General features: G+C 40.7%; 1 protein-coding gene across 1 annotated transcript in view; it reads left to right on the top strand.

The window, feature by feature from the left end:
* LOC135221797 (microtubule-associated serine/threonine-protein kinase 3-like) overlaps positions 1-10,931 on the top strand; it is an 896,960-nt gene extending 886,029 nt beyond the window's left edge. Inside the window, 1 exon segment of the mRNA XM_064259649.1 lies at positions 6,953-10,931. Within this exon segment, the coding sequence (XP_064115719.1) occupies positions 6,953-8,200 (1,248 nt within the window). The 3' untranslated portion in view covers positions 8,201-10,931.
* The last annotated feature ends 3,001 nt before the right edge of the window (positions 10,932-13,932 follow it).

Genomic DNA, 13,932 nt, shown 5'->3' with positions numbered 1-13,932 from the left:
ATTGCATGGTTATTCAAAAATAGGAACATTTTGATCACTAATTTATATAATATAAGTGATAAGTGTCCAAGATACGTATTGATAGAGACTTATTTTAATTTCTGAGTATATATGCCAAATTTCAGTCTCAAAAATATGTGATTGTTATAAGTAACAGCCTTTTAATTAAAAAAGTTTAATGCTTTTAAATTTCCATGGGAATATAAACCAGAGCCTTTTATATAGCAGTATCCTTCTGCATGAGCTAGAATCAGTCATTGAATTAACTGGTGGGGGATGACCCCATCCCCAACCTACCATCATCAAGTACTTTTTCTCTGGCCACATTTAAGACTTGTGTTCAACATGGATTTAAACAAGTGAACGATGAAGTTGTGAAGTAAGTAGATGTTTGGCTATTTCCTTAGTGTTAGTGTGTGTAACCACTTTTTTCATTCTACACTGGTTTTGAGTAAGCTGGCTGGTTTCCTTTGCAGTTAAGGAAGGCCAAAAGATGTTTGCAAGCTTCATCAAAAGTGCTTAATCTGCCTTTGAAACCACCAAATCTTTTTAGCTCGTTCCCAGACTGCCTCTCCCTACCCATAGGCAGCCTGTGTGCTTTGATAATGCCAAACTAGGTGAGATAGTGGTATGTGTTCATGGTTCACCACTTATGCTTCTGCTATGGAACTTGGCCATGCTGAGCCTCTTGGAATGATTGTCTTGGCTGTGGGAATATGTCCTACGGTATTAAGTACAGGTCATACGCTTCCAATGTTGCTTCCTCCCTTGACACATCTTCTACTGTTGCTGAGAAGACTAAGACTTGTGTCAGGAGCAAAATGAAGAAATGAAAGCACATATCTTTTTATGGGAAGAAGAAAAAAGAGGTATGGGAAGCCCTTTTCAGGAAATTTTTTTGGATTTTGAGAGCATTTTTTTTTCCAGCAGATCATGGACTTACCATCCACCATCATTGAAACAGTTTTCTCAATACTTGCAATGAAGCCTATTGCTCTACTTTGAGCCAGGTCTTCCAATTGAAAGGCTTGGACCTCTCAAGACTTTCTGTAGAGTTTACCATGCTCATAGGAGCCTTGAACAGTTTTCCCACCTAGTTAGCTTCAGCATCTGTAAATGGGAGGTGACTTAACAGATTAACTCAGGTACCTCAGTTCAAGTAGCATGGTCTTCTGCATCTTATCTGGGTCTCAAAGTGCAGGGGATTCCTCTAATTCTCATAATCAATAGTTTGTGGAAAAGTAAGAACCTGTCAGTTTCAGAAAAAAGCCTCTAGAATTGTCCTCCTCTCCTTCTAAGAATTTGTTAGTGGGGAGCCAGGTCAGATACAGTGGTGCCCTGTGGCATAATCAAATAAAAACCTAATCTTTTACCTCAAGGCCAAAATGTCAGTGTCTCTGTAGTACCAGAAGGCATAAGAAAGTAGTGTCCAGAACACACTTCCTTTCTGACATCATGAAGTGAACATACAGTTTGCTCTGTGAGGAAGATGGTTGTTCAGTCCTGGCGAGAGCTCTCAAAGCCATGACCGTTGTCCTGACCCAAGCTATTCAGAGGAATTTTCAGTTCACAAGTAATGAGGGAAGGTGTCTACATTTTACCCAGGGGATCTTAGGACCTCTGGTGGCTGCCCAACACAGCAAGTACCCACCTACCAAGTTTCAGCAACCAGTTCCAAGTCATGCTGAAAAGTACTCCTAATTAAAAGGCTCTGGGTTGTGTGTGTAAAAAGCAAATTACTTTTTAAAAACTTTATATTGCAATACACCCCCTGAACACCTGAATAAGCCCTGGTCACTTACCAGCCCGAACCATCATTTATTAAAAATTTACCAAATCTTTGGTTAAAATAAACGATCAGTGTTGCCAATCTCCTGGCAAACACCCTCGTTACCTAGTTACCAGCCCACCGCTGATAGCCCTGCCTCACGGGCCGGTCATACCTGCCCTCTCACGTCAATCACTTATCGTTCGCGGTGGAGTACAGATGTATCCACAGCGAACTCCTTTTTGGTCTTGCCCGGCCTTCATTTGCACCTTTGATTTGATTGAATTTGGTGACGAATTACGCATCCCTTTGGATTAATGTTGGATTGCTCTTAATACCTTGTCATCAGACATTGATTCTGCAAGGAAGAAACAACACAAGCTACGACAACGGCTACTGCATTCTCGGCCACGACATCACAGAAAACGACGAGCGGAAGTTCAACAACGTATCGTCTTTGCCAACAATGCAAGAAAAGGATGAGTACCCTATGACACGATAGTCATTCTTTATGCGTAAATTGTAGGCCTGTTCAATATAATGTAAAGACCAGATGTTTGGAATGTCAGGAGTGGTCTTTGGACCAGATGTTATTGGGTATCTCAAAACGTAGGAAAGGTCTTGTATTAAGAAGTAAGTGTAGGCAGGAAGAGACTAACGTAGATCAAGATAAAGACTTAGAGACAGTGCTCTTTAAGAGACTTGAGAGTGGGCTGACATCGAGTATGACATCTCTGTTACCGATTTTATGTCAAGATTAAGTGAGGATAGATCGAGCAATAGGGATACTGAAATTACTAATCGTTCTTTTCCAGCTCCCCTGCCTGTTCCAGAATCAGCCCTAACCGGTGCTGGGGGTTATGGGGATCCGCAAGCCCACAGGGCAGGATCCGCCGTCCCCCCTGGCGCGGAGCAGGCAGTGTTGGCAGCAGATTCCCCTTCCCTCGATGTGTAAGTTCTCAGGATGATAAAAACTTAGGTCAGATATAGACGAGTAGGGATAATAGGCTACATAGTGTTTAGTTTAGAAAGAGAAGTGCAGGCTTCTTCGGGTCGGGTTTCTATTAAAAGTAGTAGTATATAGAGGCACAGTGTCCTTAAAGCATCTTTAGGCTTTTTCCTGCTTCGAGTTCCTTGCATCAGAAGCTTTTAGGCCATGGTTGGTTTTTCAGATATGCTCCTTCGTCTTTAAGGTTACTTTCCTCTACTTATACGATACGATAATTGTTAATATCAACTAATTCTCCGTTCAATGCATATTGACTTACGATATTCAGTATGGAGAGAAATCGAATAAAATTAACTACAGTTAGCCTAGTGTTCACTATGATATATCGTATGCATATTCAGTAGCCTAGCCTAAAGTATTCGCAGTATAACATATCGATAGTTATTTTTATATTGGCTAACGCTGTAGGCTCAAGGCATTCTGACTTCTGATAATTCAGTACAGGTGTAATTGAACGAACGAGAATCCGATCGGAGGATAATAATATGAATGTAATCGAACAGAATGAAGATCGGATTCTGTCCGACTAAAGCATTATAATTGTATTATATGTATCATCATATGAGCGTAGTATAAACACTTAAAACTCGGCAGTCATTCACGCTGGAATCAGCGGATGACGAATACGGGTTTGCGTCGCCGTATCCATCTCATTCTCTCCTGATTGCCTAAAATGACTAACGTAACAACACACTCACTTATGCCAAGTTTGTACAAACGTCTTGAAGGAGACGTGTGTTCAACTATGTTGACATTTAACATAGTCAATGAGGTATCTATATTGGGGCATATAATCAGATGGCAGATATAAGGAATTCGTATGTATGACGTCTTCATACGTTTAACCGACTATTGCCGTTGCCGTCAGTAATTACATTGCACTTATGTCAATTTACAGTTACAAATTATTACCAGTCGTATTATCAAATTACAATGACAACTGAAATTAATATTAGGCCTAATAAAGTTAATTTAATTACCTTTAAATATTATTTTATTACTTTTCAATTAAATTACAATTACACTAGCTTGTCGTCAAACAGCACTATTGTAAGGAGGTGTGGCTTAGACAGACAAGGATGCCGGCTAGTCTGTTTTTTGTTTTTTTTTTCCTTGGCTCCAGATTCAACCATATCACTTGGTCTCGGCTAATGTTTTTGTCCCTAGTTAACATATTAATGAATATCTGGATACTTAACTTATGGAACGAAGTCATACTGTTCGTCTTACGATGTAATTTAAGTCCAAAATTTGACTGATACGTCATTGGAAGCTAGTTTTCCATCGGTTTTTTTTTGGGTAGATGGCGTTAAATTTAGGATTCCTTTTGTTTCGTTTTTTCACTCGTTTTCATAGGTATACGAGCCTTACACTTATTTTATATAACTGTTTATTTAATCCTTTGTCTGTGAAAAATAAAAAAAAAACAGTAATGAGCTCTTTCATGCTATTAGTTTCTTTTACCACGGCTGCGTTTGAATTCATACAAAAGCTCGGGACTTCTGTCCAGGTTGCTGATGCACGTAATTTTGCCTTATTAGCTTCAGCTGCATTTATAACATGAATACAGTAATTACCGTCGCACGCGGATGAATACAATAACGGATGTTGCTATCGGATTCGATTACTGTCATACGCTGATCAGTACAATAAAGTGATGTTGTTATAGGAGTCGATCGCATTAACAACAAGTTCTCGTTCGGTTGTTCATAGCTGTACGGAGTTATACGAGTATATTATCGTTAAGATAACTACCCTTTTAACATAGAAGAGGGTGCAATTTACGGAAGTTGGAGATTGTTAGATGATTGTAATCTCTCTCTCTCTCTCTCTCTCTCTCCTCTCTCTCTCTCTCTTCCCTGATTTTATATTTTCTCCTTTATCTAGAGACGATGTAAATCTCCTCTCTCTCTCTCTCTCTCTCTCTCTCTATCCTCTCTCTCTCTCTCTCTCTCTCTCTCTCTCTCTTACTTTTCTGATTTCATATTCTCTCATCCTATTTTCCACGCTCTCCTAACACTGGACTCATTGTGCAACAGAGGTTTTTCTTCCTGTCACACCTTTTCAAACTTTGTCAATTTCCCTTCAGCGCTGACTGACCTCATAGGTCCCAATACTCGGCCTTTGGCCTAAATTCTATTTTTAAACCCAACAATCTTGCTGTCTGAGTTAGTATTAGAGTAGGGAGCGAATATTAGGAATATGTATAAGGTATTCATGATATGATATATCACGAGAGGATTTTAAGTATTAGGACAGATAGGAAAGAACATGTCTGGGTCTATCTGAGGGTATTCTTCCAAGTGCCAACCAGGCAGAGTACAGACAGGCAGGTACAACACTACAAGAGAGGACATCACTACGATCGACGACACCGTCGCAGACGCACCGATGGACATGGTTGTCTCCTCCGTACATGAGAGGCCTAAGGCCACATGGGAGGTCTTCAGTTTCCCTCCATACATGAGAGGCCGAGAGCCACATGGGAGGTCTTCAGATTCCCTCCATACATGAGAGGCCGAGAGCCACATGGGAGGTCTTCAGATTCCCTCCATACATGAGAGGCGAGAGCCACATGGGAGGTCTTCAGTTTTTCCTCTACTCAGGTGAGGCACATAGCCAGCTGAGAGGAAACAGGTTTGTATCCCTCCCGCACTCAATGAGTTTTGACCCTAGGGTAGAGGGTGCAGAGGGAGTTTTTCCCTCCACATATGGGAGGCCTAGAAGGCCACACATGGGAGATTAGTTTGGACGAGTGACAAATGAACTTGAGACTGACCCGCGTACTCAATTATATTGACTGACAATGATACAGTGGAGGGCCGAGTAGATTTGATTCCCCACCTCCAAATTAATGTTGTTAATCGGGCTTATTCAGGTGTTCAGGGGGTGTATTGCAATATGAAGTTTTTATTGTAAAACTAATATTGTAATACCTACCTGAACACCTGAATGATTCCCACCCTCCTCCCCTCTCATACAGAGTTATTGAGTTATGATTGACGTGAGAGGGCAGGTATGACCGGCCCGTGAGGCAGGGCTATCAGCGGTGGGCTGGTAACTAGGTAACGAGGGTGTTTGCCAGGAGATTGGCAACACTGATCGTTTATTTTAACCAAAGATTTGGTAAATTTTTAATAAATGATGGTTCGGGCTGGTAAGTGACCAGGGCTTATTCAGGTGTTCAGGTAGGTATTACAATATTAGTTTTACAATAAAAACTTCATATTTAGATTTTATGAAATACTTTTCTCTTTATGCTAATCATCCAATATCTTATTGCAATTTAATATTACAAACAGTAATAATTATTAGAAGGATGATATTATCATGGGTTTTCGTGCATAATAATAATTTTTAATTTAAATGAGCATATTTTTAATTGGTTTACCAATAAATAATATAGTGTTGGGTTCATATTAGGATCAGTAATTGGCATTTCATAAATGATACTGTCATCATTATCCCAACTGAAGACTAGCTGTTTATGGTTTTATAGCATACTAGACTGGTTTATGTCATAAATGATCTGTGAATAGCAAAAATAATAACAAAGCTTAATTTTTCATTCAATTTTGCTATTTGCCAAGTTAGTTGAATATATATAACCTGATAGCTGAACATATACTACCCCTCAACCAGGTATTTCTGAAAAAGTGAATTACAAGAGTGTGTACTGTTTTGTGTTATTGTGGAAGGAAAACTGTTCTTATATTCTGGGGTGTCATTGCATATTTGGTAGTTAGTCTGTTGGTATACTACTTTGTAAATAATGTGATGGGACTCTCATTCTGTATATATAGTGTAGTCCTTGTTGTACTCGCCATACCTGTAGTCTTCTGTATAGAGTAGTTTCTATAGCTATAGGACATGGTATATATTTCTTTAAGATGCTTCATGGTAAAGTTTTGAATTAACAAGCTTACTAATATTTGTATAATTTGGCAAAATGTACTAAGAATGTTAAGCCTGTTTCTGTTAGGGTTTGTAAATTTCATCAAGACTATATTTCTTTCTTGGAAAGTATTTCATTTGCATTAAATTTGTATGAATTGTAGATAAACTTAGTGTATCCTATTTTCATGATTTGCAGTTGTCAAAACCCTTATTTGAACATCTCCTACAAAGATATTAAGTATTTAAGCTTTTAACTTTTCCATTCTTTCCTTCCCCAGCTTGCTGCTTCAGCATCACCTCCCATGTTAACACCAAGTCGCAGCTATCAATCTCTGAATCGCTCGGTTTCATCACAAGAGAGTATTCCAAATTCTCCAACCCGCTGCAAGTCCCCACATTCACCGCCAACTGCCCGTTTGTTTTCTCCTCCCATAGACCAAGTTCAGTCTCCAGTAAATTCTTCAGGCTCCTCATCACCAACATCATCTGTGCCTAATTCTCCAGCTGGATCTTCAACATTACATCAGCGACCATCATCTCTCCATGTTATCAATCATAAAGTGACCAATGTAAAAAGTTTCCGCTCACCAAACAGAAGAAAATCAGTTGGCCACATACCACTTTCTCCATTAGCTCGGACACCTTCCCCTTCTCCCCTGCCAGCCTCACCAACAAGGTCACCTTCACCCCTCGTTCATCATCACAATCACCATCATCACCATCATCATTACCATCACCATTGTCCTGGTTCTTCAAACACGACTCAGACATATTCACCAGGTTCATCCTTAACTCCAGGTCCTGCAGCAAAGAAATGTATTGGAAGGCCCAAGAGTGCTGAGCCTGGCTCTCCACTGTTGCGTCGTGCACTTTCGCCTGATCGCCTCCACCCAAGGTCAGCAGAGGCTAAAGGCACACCAACCATAAGCCCTCTAGCAACTCCATCACCCAAGAGTGTAAGCAATCCTCCAAGAGTAACAGTTACCTCACAATCTCCACCAAATTATGATACTTGTACCCCAAGTGTAGTACGCTCAGTTGCACCCACGTTGCTCACCCAGCGCTTCATTAGTGCAGTCAGCCTTCCTCCAACACTCCCAACTACAACATTAGAGGAGGCCCCAGAGGAATTAGATTCTCCTGAATGTCCAGAGACAACACGAACAAATTTTGGCGAGAGCCCCCAGGGAAATAGAGGATCACTGCCAGGGACCAACAGTGCTGGTTGTGGGGGCAAAGCAGCTTCATCATCATCATCTTCGTCGTCGTCATCATCAACTTCTTCTAGTTGCCAAGATGGCTCTCAACCAACAACTCCTACTCAGAGTTCACAGGGGGGTGTATGCGTTGAGAGAAAAGGAAGTAAAGGGCGGGCAGAAGGTAAAACTCGCAGTGATAGTAGAGGCCGTAGGGAGGCAAGAGAAGCAAAAAAAGATGATGACAAGAGAGATTCACGTCGGACGGCACAAGAAAAGAGGGAACTGTTTAAAGCGGGCAAGGAAAAAGAAGGCGGCACAACCTCCTAGGGTTGGCCCACCGCTGGCCTGCCCACAGCCCCTAGTGGCACACAATTGTGCCTCCAACACTTGTGTGTGTTTTGGGCGGGACCGCGGCAAGTCCTCTCCAGTAAGAAATAGTAAATTTTTTGCAGCCTGTGATGATAACTCTCTCTATCTCTTGACTACACTAAGAGTAGCCAAGCTACTGGAATCATTCCTGGTGATTGTTATATATATAAATATATATATATATAAATATATGTAAAGTTGTGTGAATTTGTTGTGATGGCCTTATGGCTCGGTTGTGTTAATACCATTGTGATATTATGGAGACCATGACAGTTTTAAGCTTGTGTCTGATACAGTCAGCTACAGTTAGGCACTTTAACTCTTTGGTCTCTGTCATTCTGTAAATATACTTAATTTTACTGTCATCTTTATCTCAAGAAGATTTTTACGTTTTTACTTACATTGAAGTTACATGTGTTTTAAGAGACAGAATTAATATAAATGTACTCATTCATTTGTCATGTACATGAATTTTTCCCGTGTTGTGTATATTATGAACCTCATTGTCATATTGGTGTTCAAAACCTCACACACATACCATGTTGGAGGTGATAGGTGGAAATGAAAAATGTGGTGATTGGTCAGTTTATTTGTAGTTTTCTACTATCTCAGGAGATAGAGGATTGACTTTTGTTCACATAAAAAGTCAACTATTTTGTCTTTTCTTTTTAGGGTCAAATTATTGTCAGACTCTTGGTGAAACTGTTTTGCTTGTTTCCTTGCTGTGATTTAAAATAGAATTACCAGGAGTACTTAATACTAATTATTATTTTTGATTCATGGTTATTATTACAAGAAAGTAGTATTTTTGGGTGCCACAATTACATTTAAATGCGTACCTGTAACAACTGATGTGATTTATTGACAATGGATATCAGTTTTAAATAGCACTATTGGCACATCTTACATTAGCATTAGCTGGTAAAAAGTTCATTATGTCGTCATCAAAATGTATTCAAATTTATGGAGGTCAATTATTTCATGTGTGAGATTTCATCCAGTGAGCAGTTTTTATGTAAATGTCATCCAGTTTTGCTGTAAAGTGGTGTTGTTTTTATGAAATACAGTAATATGATGCTTCCTCAATGCATTTGTGCTGCGTGATGGCCTGATCTGGGTCTGTAATGGAATTTTGATGCTTTAACATAGCTGTAGTCCTTTGTATCTGTGACGCCAGTCTCCCATTAGATATTAGCATTGAGGACAGGCATTTGTATATTATGTAGGAAATTTATGAAAAAGGTTTAAAAAAATCTTGATTTTCATGTATAGTGTTTCTAGTTTATGAATTCTCTAACTTTTTCCTAGATTGTGGTTAGCGCAGTAGCCCCTGCTAAGTGTCATTCTCACCAGAGCTGATAATGGGACCAGTGGCCATGTGTCATTTCACAGTCTGTGCCAGTGGAGTCTTCAATGGGTCTTCCTTTCACATCCATGTTCAGGAGATAGACCTTTCAACAATGCATAGGGAATTTGTATAGAATATGGAACTATTTTTAGACAAAATAGCATCTTAGTGTATTTGTTAGTGTATACACCTCTTTGTGATGGAAAATGGTCATGAATTCTTTAATGTATTGAGATGACTTGTGTTAATAGCTGTAATTCACAAAAAAACTTATTTTAAGACTTTTGCCCCAAGATGACATTTGCATCACCATTTTTTCAGTCAGAAGGAATTCATTAATTATAGCTTGAATTTATTTAATAAATATGAGCGGCTTTTATGAAATATTCCTGCTTAGGAATGTTTGATTTCTTGAGCCAGTAGCTAACCAGTGAGTAAACTTTTGTTTCCCCCTTTTTTCTTACTGTCCCAGAAAGATTTTGAAACTTCAGTTTAGAGGAATTCTTTTTTCTTGGATATGAAGTAATATCCTTTTAAGGGGATTGGGTAATGTGTAGTAGATTTGAAATCAAACCTTGAGACAAGTCAATTAGTCTTACTTTTGTTATTTTGAAGTCAGAAGCTGGCAATATCTGTTAACTTGCTTCAGTCAAATTTCAGTAGTAAAATATTTTCTATTGGTGTTAGTTTGCTTTGGAGAAGCACTTCAGCTGCCTGTATTCAGTATTGTTTTGCGTGTGACTTTGTGTAAATTCATCCCCACTTCCTTAGTGCTTGATGTTTGTCTTTCAACTGCACTAAAGGACTTGCCATGCTTTTTTAGTACTAAATGGATTTGGTTTCTATTGGAGATATATTTGTTTTAGAATTTAGTTGTTTGGTCCCATGCTGCATAACTTGCACTTAATTTTGTTTTGCTTGTATGGTTTTCAAATGATATTTTTCATTTATTCATGTTCAGGGTATTTCTAGTATTTAATTTTACTACCCTTATGAAGTTTATAGTGGGCTATACTCCCATATTCTCATCCCATAAATAACAGTATTCAGTTAAAGGAAAATGCACTTTTTTTGTATATACATTAGAAAACTTACTTTCATGATTTATGTAACTGAAGCTTTCTACAGTTGTCAGGATTTTTTTTTTATGTAAATGTAGATATCAAACTGCCTGTAAAACAGTAGCTGGAATAATTTAAGTAAGTTAAGCCCCTGAATCTTGTCCCTGTTAAGTCAGACTTTAATACCACCTTCATGTCCAACATGGTTGCTAAGTTGTCATACATCCCATGTTTTCTAGATACTAAAAATAACTTAGAAAAAAAATAAAGTCATAGGTAATTTAGTTTTTTATTTCCCATATCTAACAGCCACTACATAAGTCTAAGTTTTAATAAGATTAAAAGGAATAAATTATACCACCATGTTTTGTGAATGGAACTGGATGAGCTCATTTTCTTTAAATCTTCAAATGAAAATCTTTATGGATAGTCAAAAGAGACTTCAATAAAATCCAATAGGGATCAGCCTACAGAGAGATACAAGTTACATGAAAAGGTGATATATATAAATAAATGAGAGAATTGAAAATAAGACTGTTACACCTGAATTCGGGAGAGGTCAGTAAAGAGCAGTTATGAATTTGCTCCTCGCTTAAATACTTGCAAATCTGAAGATTCCAAAACTACTAGGCAAATTGAGTAGTATTAAAATACTAGGAAATTTATTAATTGTCTTAAGATGTACAAACCAAGGCCTTTAAAAAAAAATGCTGGAATATCAGGGCAAGAAAGCATGGTTGTTGAACCTAAAAATCACAATTCTTGAAAGCAAATTGTATTTTTCCTAACTTTACAAACCTGAGGTCCTTTACATAAGGAATTACTTTCAGCGCTAGCTGGAACTCTGTCGTAAGATTCTATAACAAGGTAGTTAGGCAGTAACTCCTTGTCCGATAGTCTGGAGTCCAGCCCGACTGGACGTAAACATTCCAATGCTTTATGCATGGGAACAGATTGAGGAGCGGCATGAGGTGGCCCTATATGTAAAGGACCTTGGGTTTGTACAGTTAGGAAAAATACAATTCACTTAAAAATATTGTGAATTGTTCCTACACGTAAAACCATCATTCCTTTACATAAGGATGACTCACTGATTGGTGGGAGGAATCTGAGTCTTGTAAGCAGACTGGTGTTCGCCCAACCAAGGTTCCCTCCCTGGTCGTAAGAGCAGGGGGGGGGTCCTTGCCTCTGTCCCAATGATCGGCGTGAGATCTCTGGCAGACCTCTGGACCAATTCATAAGAGGGAGGCATGTGTACTTAAAACAAGAACTTATATTCGAAAGCAAGAGGCCAAATATATAGCACTGGGTTTGTCCCTTACTGCTGTCCACTTCCCCCTTGTTAGGGAAGGGACAGATACCTGCTTCTATCCCTAATGAAAAGGATAATAGAGCTCAGTCACATAGCTTACCTGCATCATTGCCCTCTCCAGCATGTGATGACTGACACTCTCTGCCCACAGGAAGAGAAGCCAGTCACTCATTCACTCTCCATTTATAAGGTTACCACAAGGATGAGATGCAACCTTGTCCTGTTTGAGGAGCTGGGTAAGCTACACAACTTGCTGAGCAGCCACCACGGGTCCCAAGGAAAAAGTGTCCAAGGACCTGTGGGCAATATCCCGAAGGTAGGAGGAGGTGAAGGTGGTCTGGTTGGACCACACCCGTGCCTTCAGCACCTGTGCAACCAACAAGTAGGGTAGGACCAATACCTCTAACTTCATGGGCTTTCGGATGAAAGGTACCGGTGTCGAAACTCCTTTCGGAGTCGTATACTTTCTTGATCACCCCACGAAGTCAGAACCAGAAAGAAATAGTAGTGTTCTTGGACACTTCTTTCCTGGTTACCCCGGTGCTAACGAAGAGGCGTCGACACTCAGGCCTGAGATGGCGAGTTCTCTTCAGATAGCGCTGTAGCACTCTAACAAGACAAAGTAGCATCTCCACATTGTTACTAGTGAAGTCCTCTAGGGAGGGGATCGTAAAGGACTCGAACCTATTGTCAGGGACCGAGGGATTCTGAGTCTTTGCTACGAAATTGACCATAACTGATCCCCATCCCCCCAAGTGTCCAACATTAAACGAGAAACCAAGAAGTTCCCCTACTCTCTTCACCGATGCCAGCGCCAGCAGAAAGATGGTCTTAAGGGTCAGATCTCTGTCTAACGACTCCCGGAGAGGCTCGTAGGGTCTACGAGTCGAACTCAAGACGAGAGTCACGTCCCACTCAGGGGGCCTGAGTTCTCTGAGTGGGCAAGACTTCTCGAATCTCCTCAAGGAGGGATATTTCCATGGAAGAGGGAATATCCACCCCTCGCAGCTTAAAGACAAAGGATATAGAGCTGCAGAGACAGAGAGGAGCTTCTCTCGGCGAAGAAAGACTAGGAAATCCACTACCTGCTGAAGAGTGGCTCTGAGCGGAGAGAGACCCTGTCTACGACACAATCAACTTTCCCTGGTATACTGCTTCAGAGGACTGTTAGAGGTATCCTGCCATCTCTGTTTGCTGCTCGGCGAGAAAAATCTCTCGCTCGCAAGAGATGGTGGATAACCCCCAGCTGTGAAGACAGGAAATGTACTGCCTAGTGGTACTGTTCCACATGTGGTTGACACAGCAGGTTGTGCCATGGGGGAATCTCCCGCAGTGCCTCCGAAAGAAGAGCCTGCAGGTCTGGATTCAAAATAGCTGAGGCCATTTGGGTGCCACCAGAATCATCTGAAGGTTGCTGGTGACCACCACCCTACCCTGATGACACCTTGCGAATCAGAACAGAACGGGAGGAAAGGTGTAACACTTGCGAAGTCGTCCCAACAGGTTTTGGAAATTGCGGTTCCTCCTTAGCAGCTGCCCGTGGTTGACACAGCAGGTTGTGCCATGGGGGAATCTCCCACAGTGCCTCCGAAAGAAGAGCCTGCAGGTCTGGATTCTAAATAGCCGAGGCCATTTGGGTGCCACCAGTATCATCTGAAGGTTGCTGGTGACCACCACCCTGCTGATCACCTTGCGAATCAGACAGAACGGGAGAAAGGTGTACACTTCGAAGTCGTCCCACAGGTGTTGGAATGCGTCCTCTGCAGCTGCCCATGGGTCCGGCACGACAGAGAAGAAAACCAGGAGTTTTCTGTCGTGCCGGGTGGCAAACAGATCCACCACTGGATGCCCCCCCAGGTCAAACAGCCTTTCCGCAACATCTGGGTGTAGAGACCATTCTGTCCCAATCACCTGATTCTGGCAGCTGGGCTTGTCTGCCACTACATTCCTCTTGCCTGGAATATATCTG

The sequence above is a fragment of the Macrobrachium nipponense genome, chromosome 3, assembly GCF_015104395.2.
Source record: "Macrobrachium nipponense isolate FS-2020 chromosome 3, ASM1510439v2, whole genome shotgun sequence".
NCBI lineage: Eukaryota > Metazoa > Arthropoda > Malacostraca > Decapoda > Palaemonidae > Macrobrachium > Macrobrachium nipponense.
This window is presented reverse-complemented; position numbering and strand designations above follow the sequence as displayed.